The sequence below is a fragment of the Gouania willdenowi genome, chromosome 16 (assembly GCF_900634775.1).
Source record: "Gouania willdenowi chromosome 16, fGouWil2.1, whole genome shotgun sequence".
NCBI lineage: Eukaryota > Metazoa > Chordata > Actinopteri > Blenniiformes > Gobiesocidae > Gouania > Gouania willdenowi.
Genome location: NC_041059.1, coordinates 6,444,775 through 6,458,469, shown reverse-complemented (window position 1 = coordinate 6,458,469; position 13,695 = coordinate 6,444,775). Strand labels below are relative to the sequence as shown.

The 13,695-nt window shown below is 38.2% G+C and overlaps 1 protein-coding gene across 1 annotated transcript in view; it reads left to right on the top strand.

The window, feature by feature from the left end:
* Nucleotides 1–13,695, top strand: part of LOC114478330 (mannosyl-oligosaccharide 1,2-alpha-mannosidase IA) — a 310,653-nt gene that overhangs the window by 227,990 nt on the left and 68,968 nt on the right. The window contains exon 4 of the mRNA XM_028471329.1: nt 1,346–1,426. Coding sequence (XP_028327130.1) covers nt 1,346–1,426 — 81 coding nt within the window. The remainder of the gene's footprint in view (nt 1–1,345; nt 1,427–13,695) is intronic.

The following is a 13,695-nucleotide window of genomic DNA, read 5'->3' as shown; positions in this document are numbered from 1 at the left end:
CAACACGCTAGCAAACAGGAGGAGGAGGAGTTGAGCTGGCTTTTAGGGAACTCTATAAGTTTGACTTCCAGAGTGATGGTCAAACATACCTCAATCAATATCTGCACAAAACACCTGAACAACACTTAGCTGCACTTCTAGGGCTTTAAATTGTTTAAAATACCATCACTGTTATAAATCCATTTGTAAACCAAACCAATCTGGGCATTAGGGGAACAATGTTGTTAGTAACATGTATTATTCAGCTGAGAAACTGCTACAAACAATCCATAAATGGAATTGTATTTATATTATTAGTGAATATAAATAATACAGTACATACAATACAATGGATGTATACACAGTGAAGTGCTGCAAAAGAACACAGCCACTTTCTGTCCTTTCAAAACAAAAGCTCCCGATGTAATTATGAACAATTTATATCTCTGTGTTCTGTTCCAGAATAATAAAGTACAATAGTTATAATAAGACACAAACTCAGACAAAGCTACCAGTGTTACTGATGATTAGCCACTTGCTCACTGCCACTCATGCCATCACACAGGAAGTTGTGTCATCAGACGTAAACAGTGAAGAATATTATTGAAATGTGTTTTTTTTTTCTTTTTGAAATAAAATCTGTACTCCTGCTGAGTGTGTCCTTTGAACAACCAGAATACCATCACATCTGAGACATTTATATCGTAGAACTGTTGTTGACAAATTCAGTTGGAGATCTGAAAATCAACGTTGATCTGCTTTCTAAAAGACTTTAACCGACTTCTTATATATTCATCCACACTCCTGTGCGTGTGCGTGTGCGTGCATGCGTGCGTCCCCCCCCCCCAGCCTTTAGTTTCCTCCTAATATAATGTAAATGTTTGTTTCACATTTGTTTACCCTTGGAAATACAAATGATTTAATGTATATATTATCTCAGTGTACTCTGAATGACTCCACTTTTGTTAGTATATCAATATCAACCAAATATAAAAGAACAGTTTGAATAAAGCCTGGTTTTACCTGACGTGGTAACACAATACACCTCTGTGATCTGCTTAATAAACATTGATTCCATGTCAGCGTGAAAAATAAAAATTGAGCTCCAACGAATTTATTCCTTAGAAAGGTTTTGTTTGTGAAATATTGATTTACATTGCAAGAATATTTTAGGCCCAAGAGGGCAATTATTCTACTCTTTATTAAATAAAACCCTAAGTGGTAAAGGAAAAATCATTCATAATCCCTGAAGTGTGTATTTTTATGATACTTTTTTTTAATAAATACCATACTGTGCTGATACAAATGAAAGACCTTGACGGAATTTGATGTTTTACATTTTGATCTTCTTCTCTTGGCCCAACAGAACGGTGAGGCGTCGCTCTTCGAGGTGAACATCCGTTACGTTGGCGGTTTGCTGTCAGCGTACTACCTGACAGGAGAAGAGGTAGGATTACTAGATCTGTTATGCTTTTGCTTTGGTGGTATTTGCAGCTTTATCTATCTACAAGCAGCCCTGTACTTTAAATGATGAACAGCCTGTATGGTGGTGTGTGTGTATGTTCATGCTGGAGTGCTGTTATGTGTGTTATCTCTTTAAACTGATGAAATTTAAAAATAAGTATGTACTGTACTGGATGTAAGAAAGTGTGTAAAAAGAGATGCATTTGGTTCAAGTTCTTGGATTCTCAACCATTTAATCAGTGTGAGCAATGGAGGGAATCTCATGGAACTGCCTGTGGTTAGAGAGCATGCAGAAGTGTACCTGAGCGTGCATGTGCGTGGCAGTGTGAATTCAATCCTAGCCTGTGATTGGCCTGCCTTACGTTGTCGTGCCAGGTTTTAAATATACGGTTTTTACTCCAAACTAGCATTTATTCAGTAAAGTAGAAGTTCTCCGTCTGGGCTGTTAAAACAAACCCAAAACAAATATTCCCAAAAGACATGTTTTAAATAAAAATTGCCATTACAAGGTATTTATTAGGGGTGGGATGATTTATTGCGTCTCATCAGTGTGTCTGCTTTGATGGGTTTTGGCGTGGCCTGCATTGTTTTTCCCTTCATATTCCGACATGCTGACTCTCTCTATCCTCTGTCGCTGTTGTTTTTCTTTTTATCGTAGACTAGATGGAGTAGAGCCTTGGTTCCCAAGGTGGGGTACGGGGGTAGGCAAATTGTCATGGGGGTACGTAAACAGAAATTGAAAAAACATTGTTTATTGTACCAAAGTTTGTACTTTACACAAAGTATAAATCACACATAAAGTATGTAAGGCACCAACAACATCCAAGCAATAAGTAACATATCAGTCCCTGCAGGATTTGCAAATTTGGAAATTGTTAAATAATTGCCTGAAAACGGACTTTTTTTTAACAGATATCTGAGATATCCAAGCTGATTTAACTACAACTGAATTATTTGGTAATCTGCACAAAAATGTGTTTTTTTTTTTTTTTTTACTTTCTCCTCCAAGCCAAATGTGATGGTCTATAGGGCCATATTTGTGCTATAGGGCCACGTTGTGTGTGACATTACATTATTATGTTTCTAAGTGTGCAGGAGTAGGAGGTACATGGCTTCAAGTTAAATGTCTGAAGGGGTACGGGAGTGTGACAAGTTTGGGAACCACTGCAGTAGAGGCATGTTGCTGCCCTCACAGGTCAGCAAAGGTAGTGTGTGGACCATATAAACAGGGTGTCAAACTCATTTTAGTTCAGGGGCCAAATGCGGAGCAGTTTGATTTCCGGAGGGCCACAGATTTGTTCTGTGCCCTATTTTTCACTTCTAAGTATACATGAAATACAAAATATGTAAGAAACCAACAATATCCAAGGAGTAAGTGATAGATATCAGTCCCAACAGGGTCTTCACTTTAAATGTACTAGATTTGTGACCAGATTTTATTTAATTACGGAAAATGTTATGTAATAAAAATGGTGGCCATCATGCGATACAAGCTCAAAAACCGTCCTACAGAATTCAAAAGAATTTATAGTAATAATTTTTAGTTTTTGTTCCTTAAAATAATATCATTATTAGATCAATCTTGTGAGGTTCAATAGTGCGTATGGAATCAAATCGTGAACTTGATACGATCCGAGTGTATCGGTCCACCCCTAGTATATACAGTATGTGTAGGTTTTAAAGCGTGTCATGGTAAAAGATTAAAACACACATTTGGCATTTTTAGGATCGAGCCCAGTATATGTAGTATATATTTGTAGTGCTTTGATGTTGAGGTACTTTGAATAGTGTATTGTCCTAACCTGGTCATTTAATCTACTACACATCCCTGAAATGAGATTTGGTCACTTGGGATATCTGCTGACGAGTGCATGAAAGTGCAAAAAATTAATTGATTGTGTGGGATCTTTGAAAACACTTGAAAAAGTAATAAAAAAAACAAAAGTAATAGACGTTGTGTGTTGGTTGGACTGATTAAGCCTCCGTCTCTGAAGAAATTGCATCAGTGTCCATATATTATAGTGAGCTAATGAGGTAAGCCTGAGAATTAAAGCGCTGGATACTTTTCTTTTTCTTTTTTCAATATGATCATAACGAGTTGCATGTCATCACCACTTCTGTAAGCCCTTCACATTCATCACATAGAAGGTAGAATATAATCAAAAGCTCATCATGTTGCTTCTTTACAATCTAAGATAAGATGAGATGGACTTTATTACGTCCCACGGACGTGACAGAAACTCTAATTGGGTAACCTCTGTGAGAACATACATATAGTCACTTTGAACACACACAAAACAAAGTCGTATTTTAGCTTTATGATATCTAAAATAAATCAGAGTGCAAGGATAGGATTTAAGAGAGGTGAAAAACTGACCTATCAGTTCGCGAAGGCCTTTGGTTACAATGGACTGCACTCGGCTGTAAAGTAGTCAAACTTTATGAACCTTGGTCTTGCCATAAAATACTCCTCAGTGATCCTTGGATGGATAAATACAAGGTTTTAAACGTAGCACAACCGCTGCAGTTCATTTTCAGGTCATTTTAGAGTCACTTTGGGTCCGTATGTATAATCACTATCCTCCCATAGTGTACTGCACGTTCAGTAAACAGCTGAAATCTGTGCATGGCAGAATTAATGGAAAGAGGATCCACTGACATATGAACGCTCAGTAGCTTTAATGGACATTGATTTGCAGGCCCTGTGAGTTTTAGGGGAGAGCAGCATAAATTGTTCACCGCTGCTGCTGCTGAGTGAAATATGAATGCATTCCTGGAGCAGAGTATATTGTTGAATCCATTATTCCATATTTGTTTGCCATTAATGCCATACAGAACATATTTTTGTGCCTAATTCACAGGGCGGTGGACATTTCTATATGCAGCGTTAGTAATGCCTTTTTTTTTTTTTACAGCGGTGAAGGTACATGATGTGTTCTTTTAATTAATACATTACGTTGTCATTATCTTACATGACAAATGTCATTAGCATGAATAAGGTGTGATGAAGGCTGTCATTAAGTGTCGTCTAACCCAAGCCCTTCATTACGCTAACCCGAAACCCTCCCCTTAACCCTAACCTTACCTAACCCTAATCCCGAACCCTAACCTTAAACCTACCTAACCCTTAACCCGAACCCTACCCTTAACCCTCCCCTTAACCCTAACCTTACCTAACCCTAATCCCGAACCCTAACCTTAACTCTAAACCTACCTAACCTTAATCCCAAACCCTATCCTTAACCCTAATACCGAACCTTAACCCTTAACCTACCTAATCCCAAACCCTAACACTAACATTAACCCTAACCTTACCTAACCCTAATCCCGAACCCTAACCTTAACCCTTAACCTACCTAATCCCAAACCCTAACACTAACATTAACCCTAACCTTACCTAACCCTAATCCCGAACCCTAACCTTAACCCTTAACCTACCTAACCCTTAACCCGAACCCTTAACCCGAACCCTACCCTTAACCCTCCCCTTAACCCTAACCTTACCTAACCCTAATCCCGAACCCTAACCTTAACCCTTAACCTACCTAACCCTTAACCCGAACCCTTAACCCGAACCCTACCCTTAACCCTACCCTTAACCCTAACCTTACCTAACCCTAATCCCAAACCTTAACCTTAACCCTAACCTTACCTAACCCCACTAAATGCCTCCACCTAATCCAATAAATGCCAACATTGCTCCAAAGGTGTCATAATTTAGAGAACGACAATTAATGACAGCCTTATGTATAAAACGTCAAGTAAAGTGTTACCAAATGTTCTGCTTTGTGTTTACATGGTAATAGTAATTCCGAATATAGGTTTAAGTGGAAAACAGGTTTATCCGGCTTTATTTAATTCTGCTTTAGGTCTGGGAGTTGGGAAGGGATCTGATTGGACAGGAGGCGAATGTGATGTATCATGTCTATCGGGAAAAACACAAAACAAACCTTTTCTTTTCATAGAACAACATAGAAGACCACATAATAAGAACTGTTTTCACTTTTATTTTGATTGTAGTTTTGAAGCAGCAGGTCAACGATAACATATTGTTTCACTTTCATCCACTGAGCAGGAGAAAGGAGATAGGAACTAATGACTGGTAAATAAAGCCCAGTAAAACTCCGGAAAACAATAACCAGGAATAAATTATTGCTTCCTGGTAAATATAGTAGCTCTAACAACAGGTATGATAAACTTTGGTGAAATTACAGCCTGTGCATGCAGCCACCAAAATGTTTCTGGGTTTTAGTATCACCCGTCCTGATGCAAGGCTTCATGTCCCCCGATGTCCCGTTAGTCAATTAGCTTAGCCGATGTCCGTGTGTGTGTGTGTGCCTAATAAGTCTGTGTGAATGCCCGCATGTTTATGCTTCTGTCCATCCATTTTTTTTCATTATATCTACTTCATGTCTTCTAAGGCTCTTATTAAATAAATAGTCTTGGCCCAAGTCCAGGCGGCCATCTTGGATTATGTTATCACCAGCGCGTCACCAGTGTGTCATCATGCACAGAACGACCAGAATTATTTTAAAGCGAAATTAAATGTTTACAACATGTGTCAAACTCATACTGTATCTGGCCCTTTGGAGCTCTCAATGCGGCCCGCAGGTGACAGTAATGACAGAGAAAACAATAATTACTGTGTAAATTACCAAATAATCCAGTTGTAGATATCTCAAATTCACCAATTTAATGAAACTGTACAATGTTTTTCCGTTTTTCCTTTTTTTTATATCACATGAATGCAGTCAAACTGTGGAAAGAACTGTCAATTTCTCACAAACAATTCCTCATAATTCCTCTAAATTACTCACAAATTGGTTACAATTTTTTTTTTTAAGTGAAGATCTGTCAGGCACTGATATTAAAAACCAGGACACAGTGATGTTAAAAGTGCCATTTTGAGGTTAAACTGATGAGTTTGATATGCCTGGTTTACAAGATTGAGGAATTATTTCATATCAGAATAAACCAGTCACTTAATTTGGATTTAAGTTTAATTCAAAATGGCCATTTCCATTTGAAATTAGGTGTTTACAAGGTCAGTTTAAAAAAGATTTCACTTTTATTCTGAATTAAAGGGAAATTCAAGCTCTCATGTAAAAGTGGCCATTGAAAAGATGGAAGAGACGAGAACATCTTTCTGCTAGTTTATTTATCACTTTAACCCCAGGTTTCCTCTTAATCATTATTCCATCACTGCCTATCATTGGGGACCTTTTCTCCTATAACTCTTGTCTTTGGGTTTCTTCACCATCTCCATTGCTGAGGATGGAGCTCAGCGTCTCAGTTTTCTGACAGACGTATCAATACCCTTTACACTGGTGTAGAGATCCATCACATTGCTTGCTGCTGTGCTTTCTGGGAAAAGGGCTCCTGAAAGTGAGATTTATAGCTCCCTTCCCACCCTCCGCTCTCTCCCTCAATTCCCCCATTAGGGACTTTTTCCTGAGGAGTCAGTCGCTCCTTTGTAATGATGAAACCAACAGATTGAAGCTCTGCTACTGCTGCAGAGACTTAAATAAGCTGAGATACCAAGAGGGAGACTATTTCCCCAACTGTGGATCCGCTTTGACCAGAGGACATGGGGGCCTCTGTGAATGATGATTATTATTGCTCTTCGTGGGACGCAGTTTGCTGAAGGACTGCTCTGAGCAGGATCGGAGAACACCTGACAATTACTAACCTCCTGTTGTTTTGACCTTATGGGATGTGCTATTTATGAGTGTGTTTCGTTGGAGCCCCGGAAGGCACGGGCTTAGTCTTTATGGCAGCTGACCCCACAGTAAATGTCTTGTACAAACAGGTCGGACTCCTGCTGCCACAAAACCATATTTCACCATCACATACCATGGCAAGCAGCATGGAAAGGATAGTCAGAAATTCAGTGAAGAAGCTGCCCAATGGTTCATCCATCCATCCATCCATCCATCCATCCATCCATAGCATAATTTAAATGCAAAAAGAGAACCATATTTTGAATAGATTAAAAAAAACCAATAGGGTAAACTGCTGCCAACCACCAATTATCCTGTTTTCTAGATATTCTGTTTGAATAATATGTTACATTTACTTTGATCTCCTGACCTGTTTTGACTGTCAACTGCCAGACTCCTTCAGAGGCGTCTGCTGATCGCTTTGATGTTTCCTGGACTTTCGCGTCAAAGAAACAGTTTTTCAGTGTCTGAATAAATTAAACCTTAACATATTCAAAATTAATTTGCTGGAATTATTAAGCGGAAGTCAAGTTAGTTAATACTCAGATTAGTCATTATTATAAATGCTGATATGAACATTGATCATGTGGCCCTTCGATCAAACAAACACATTTTTGTGGCCCCCGCTGTTTGGAAGTTGCCCGCCTCTGCCCTAGGCTGGTGTGCTAATTAGCAATGTTAGCTGCTTCAGAAAGGCTGTTGTATGGTTAGCCCCTCCTACATGAGCATCTCCTTGTAATTCATATTTCCTCTGTTTCAGGTTTTGTTCTAAGTTGTTAGTTTTCCTCAAATACGTTCATTAGCATGCACGTCTTCCCTGGTGCTTCTGCAGATAAAAATGTCCCTAAATATACAATTGTGTATTTGCGTGTCAGCTCGACCTGGATTTCTCCTTTTCCTGCCATGCCATACCTGCAAACTCTCTGCACACAGTGTGTATTTCACGTGTTAGTCTCTATTTATATGCATGTAAACCTGTGCAGTGATGAGAGCTCTGCTGCCTCGCGCTCTTTCGCCGTAGCGAGGCATGAGAACAAGGACGAGTGCACAACGAGGGAAGCGAACTAGAGCAGGAGGTAAAGGGAATGAATTCAATCAGCCTTGAGTGAGAGCTGCCCGGAGGCTGAGCTGAAACAGCAGGAGAGAGGGAGCTCTAGCAGCCAGCGGAGGAGAGAGAGAGAGCGAGGTGTTTGTTCCGAAGCTCATCAGCAAGGGGCAGGAGGGGGATGGGGAGGTGAAGAGACGCTGATCTGGAAAGGTGAGAAGACGAGGACTGTGTTCTCATGTTGTTCAGCAACTGTGACGGTGCAGGAAAAGGAAATTTATCAAGGTTTAGTACCTGCGACGATTAAGGACAGAAAGCAAGCAGCGAATCATAATTAGTATCTCTGTTACCTCTATATATCTCTATTACTGCTACACTGGCATCCTTTAAGTGTTCTGTTGGCACAAATGGTGAAGAATGATGGCTATTATATGCAAAATGACGGCAAAAATAACAACATACACAAATAGACAACAATAACAGAAAAAATATAACAAAACACATGCATAATGACAAGAAAAACACACAAAAAGGCAACACAAATTTGCCTAATTGACAAGAAATTAGACAAAAAATAATTAAAAAATATACAAAATGTCTAAAAACTCAAAAACCACCAAGAAGACCCACACAAAAGGACTACAAAAACCAAAGCCTTTGTTCTTTCCTGTATTAATGATCCTTATTCTAAGAGCCTATACTACGATAATTATATCCTGGATTTATCTCCGTTAGCGGGCTTCACCTAGCCAAACATTCATTGTCAGACAGAAGCTTTCCTACGAATCTAGATTACAACTCGCTAAGTTAATCATGTTGATTTCAGCCTGACGACGTGCGCACTCTTGTGACAGAGGTGCAGATTACAGCGTCAGACCAATCACAGTCATGGATAAACTGGAGAGCAATTCAGACCAAAAACAACACTGTTGCTGCAGTAAAAAGCAGCAAGTAATTAATGCAGGAATTGATGAGTATTAATGCTTAAATTAGTGAGATTATAATAAACAAACACTCGGGTCAGTTTCACTTTCACTTATCTTGCTCGATGCACACAGGCTTTATCAGGTGACTTATTTTAATTATTTTACTTTGTCAGTCTATCAGATCCACACAGTGAAGTGTTCACAATGATCCCCCTTTTATTGGACAGGTCATTTTCTAAAAGAACTGATTGGTCTGGAGGCGGGGCTTTAGTTCTCACTCAGATCCTAGCCAGAACAAAACCTGGTCCCGACCTGGTTAGGTGTTCAGCCTAAGTTACCATGGTGATTCAAGACGTTAGCCAGCTTTGTAGTAGAGGAAATACTGTATAGCTTTGTAGTATAGGTCCTAAATGCCCATTTTTTTGGGCCTCGCTTTCATAGAGATTGCCCATCTCTGCTCTACTGTGTGCTTTACTGTGTTTTTTCCTCCCTTTTTTTAATCAGTACCGTCAAAATAATTGTTGCACTCTTGATATCCATAACAATCCCAATATTGCTGCGGATCCCACATAATACCCAATTTAAATTTGATGCCTGATCATAAGAGGCTTCACGTCACAGCACAATATTGGTAAGAAGTAGTGTCATAATGTGAAAAAGCAGAAGAATCAGCTTGGATAATAGATGTTCATTAAACAGCTTTGGGTTGCGTCGTCACAAAGAAACGTGACAACCATGTTGGTGTAAAAAGAAAAATGCAGCATTTCCAAAGGGATGTGAATAAAATTCCCAGATTGTTTGGGAAGTTTGGAGTTACGGGATTGAATTCCTCTGGATGTGATGTTTCCAGTGTAACCGTTAGAGGCCTCTTTGTTATGTCAGACTTTTATGGGTCCAAGAAAAAAAAAAAAGCACTTCAGAACCTGACTGGAGTTTGCTCAAAAGAATCTGGGACACAGTGATGAATTTTGGCCAAACAAAACGATTGTCAAGGAGTTACTGTGTGTGTATATACTGTATATATGTATATGTATATATATAACGGTGGAGCCTTTAACTTCTTTTGTCTGCCCAGGTGATGAACACGATATTGATGATGAGGAACATGAGAAATGATAACACTGATTATTTTCTCTTTTGGAGAACAAGAGCTGAACACACAGTCATCCATTGCATTTATTTAATTATTTATTTATTGAAATGTGTTGATTGGAATTCCCATGTCGCTCCAGTCTAGTTCAGATGACCCACTTCGCTCTTCAAACATGTATTTAATATAGGTCATAACACAGGAGAGCACTCTCTCACACACACACACACACACACACACACACACACACACACACACACACACACACACACACACACACACACACACACACACACACTCTCTTAGACAAAGCACAGAAAATATAAATATATCCTGGAAAAATGCCAGAGATTCTTACATTTCTATTATTCATATGTATATACTGTATATATATATATATATATATATATTTTTTTTTTTTTTTATTCATCAAGGTCTGCCGTGTTCAGCATGCAGTAACAGAGCAAAAGAGAAAACTTGTTTTGAAAATGAAAAAAAAAAACACTTTGTGCATGTGTATGAAGCCCTAATAGCACTTTATGATGTTTAAAGCACAGAAAAATCCATTTAGCATAACATGGGCCCTTTAATATTTGAACTAACCTAGTCAATATATTCTCTCCAAGTTAAATTTTCATCTAAAAAAAACTCCCAGAAACTTTGTCATTCAAAGAATAAAGTGTTGCATTATATGCCTGTGTGCTGTGATTAATAACCAGTAAACACAGTGTATGTGGAAATATATATGCAGTAAATATGTGCAATTACATTTTTTTAATTTCAGAGTTTTTGTTAAGATTGGTACAAATGATACAATGTTTTTTTTCTATTTGCCATCAATGATGGCTCAGTAAATACTTGATATGTGAATTAATGAAAGGTAACAGGTAACATAACGCCTGAGAAAACAACAGTCCCCTCTCACCATGACCTGATTTCTAAATATGTGACTATTGTTTGGTTTGCCTCTGGCTTCATGGAGAAGTTGGAGAACCTAAAGTTTCCAGGGTCTGTGAACTTGTTCAACATTGTGTGAAAAAAGTTCCTTGACCTAGTTTGACGGATCAAAAAACCTGACACCGGTTTCATTTGTTAGTTTCTCGACTTTGTTTTGTGATCTTATCAACTTGGTATGTTGGCATCTGACAAAAAAAACAAAAATGTGAACATGCTGCCAAGAGGTGGTTTAAGGTGGATCTCTTTTTCCAATAATAATGTCAATGTCAATATCAGCTTTCTTCATATTGTACATTTCCCCTCCTATTATCCTTAGGCTCAGTTTGACCCCATACAATGTTTATCAATCAAAAAATAATAGTGGACTTCTTTTTCTTTTTTGCTTCATATTTCACGACTTTGCCTAATTTTACAATATACAATTGATGAAGCATAAAATTATGATGCTTTTGTTTTTCCATGTGCTGAACACGTCATTTTGATCCCAAGCTGTTTTCGCTGTCAAATAAAATGTATTATTTATAATATTTGAGCTACCGGCTTTCCAAAAAAAAGAGAGAAACTTTAAAATATATAAAACTATAAACCATGAAACCACAAATAAAAAAAAGAATGATAATAATAACACTAGACAAAATGAAAAAACTAAAAATGTGAACATGCTGCCAAGAGTTAGTTTAAGGTTGGAACCTTTTTCAATAATGATAATAATAATGTCAATGTCAATATAATTTTTGTTTACATAGTACATTAACCCTCCTATTATCCTTGGGGGCAATTTGACCCCATTCAATGTTTATCATTCAAAAAACAATACTTTTTTATTTATTTTTTTGCTTTGTATTTCATGACTTCTCCTAATTTTATGGGTACGATTGATTAAACATAAAATTATGATGATTTTTTCCATCATGTCCTGGTGTTCCTCTGGGGTCAATTTGACCCCAAGCTGTTTTAGCTGAAAAGTAGAATGTGTTAGTAATATTTAGGCATATTAGGAGTGTTTAAAAAAAAAAAAAGCCAGCAGCATGCTAAAGTGCTTTACAAAAAAAACCTTAAAATAAAAAAAACCATAAACCATGACACCACAAATAAAAAAAACTAAGAACATAATGATAATAATAATTATAATAATAAAAATTACTAGACAAATTACATTTCCTGAATAAAATGCAAGTGAGGATGCATTCCTTTGACGTCACAGGGGTGTTCCCCTTGGTTTTACCCCTCAGAGTCAGTATAACCCCTCGGAGTCAGTGTGATGTATTTAGTATTCTACATGTTCTACATAGGATACTCTGGTCTATAGTCTATAGAATGATAATAATAAAGTTAATGGAAAACCATTCATATACAGATTACACATTTTTTTACTATATTGAATAATTAAGTTCTGATTTTATACGATCTGATATGTATGATGTTTTTTCTTCTCTTTTTTTGTGCATCTGACCCACAGTCACACATGGTCAGTTGGAGGTAGTACAGAAGATCAATCTATCAGAGGATGTAATGCAGAAACCTGACATTGCTGAACTCCATCTTTCCCTTTCCTGTGCGTGTGTGCAGACAACAAATGTGCTTCAAGCTTCGTTCTGACACTTCAGCACCTTTCTGGTGATCTCACAAAAATAAAGGCAACGTTTGCCTAAATCTCACCTCGAATCCAACCTAAATCCATGAGTGTTTGAGTTTTTTTTAGCTGATATAACTTCTCCGATTTAGCCAGAAATGTTATTTGAATGAGAAGCTGTCGAGACCAAGCAGAGCGTAATCATACCAGACGATAATAAATTGAAACTCAGACTCCTTTGAAAATCAGTTTTCTTTGGCATTTGCACACTTTGTCATCAAAGTATGGCCCAATGTGATATGAATGTTTAGAGAATATAATGTTTTCTTTTTTTTTGTGTGCGCAGAGATGAATTAGAGGCTTGTAGTTTATAGCTTGGACAAGTTAAAGTGTAAACGCACCTCCAGGTTTTTGCTGACCTGCCACTAGGGCATTGTTTTTCAACCTTGACTGGGTCGCCAGAAATTTCTGAAATCAAAATAGGGTCACGACCCAAAAATTCTTGGGGACCAATGCACTAGGGCAGAGGTAGGCATCTGGTGGCCCAGGAGCCACATGCGGCCCTCACTTTAACTTTGTACGGCCCCCATAATAAATAAATAAAGAATAAAACCCTTTTTGATTCTGATATTAGTTGCCCACCTCTGCACTAGGGGGGCATTCAAAAAATGCCTTGATTATGGGCGTTGCTCCTCGAGTAGTTAAGACACGCCCAGTCGCAGCAGCCCCACCCCCACAGCGCTGCACAGTTCCACATGGAGCTGTCAATCAATGCTCACTGAGGGCTGTGAGAGGAGGAAACCTTGTCCCTCCCATCTTTTATAAAAGGGGCGGGGCCAACTGTGATGGTTAGTGACATCACTGAACTTATCTCAGCCAATTGCCAACCCTTAGAGGGCTGTCACTCTGACATTTTACAACTAAAATGCTAAATGTAAATA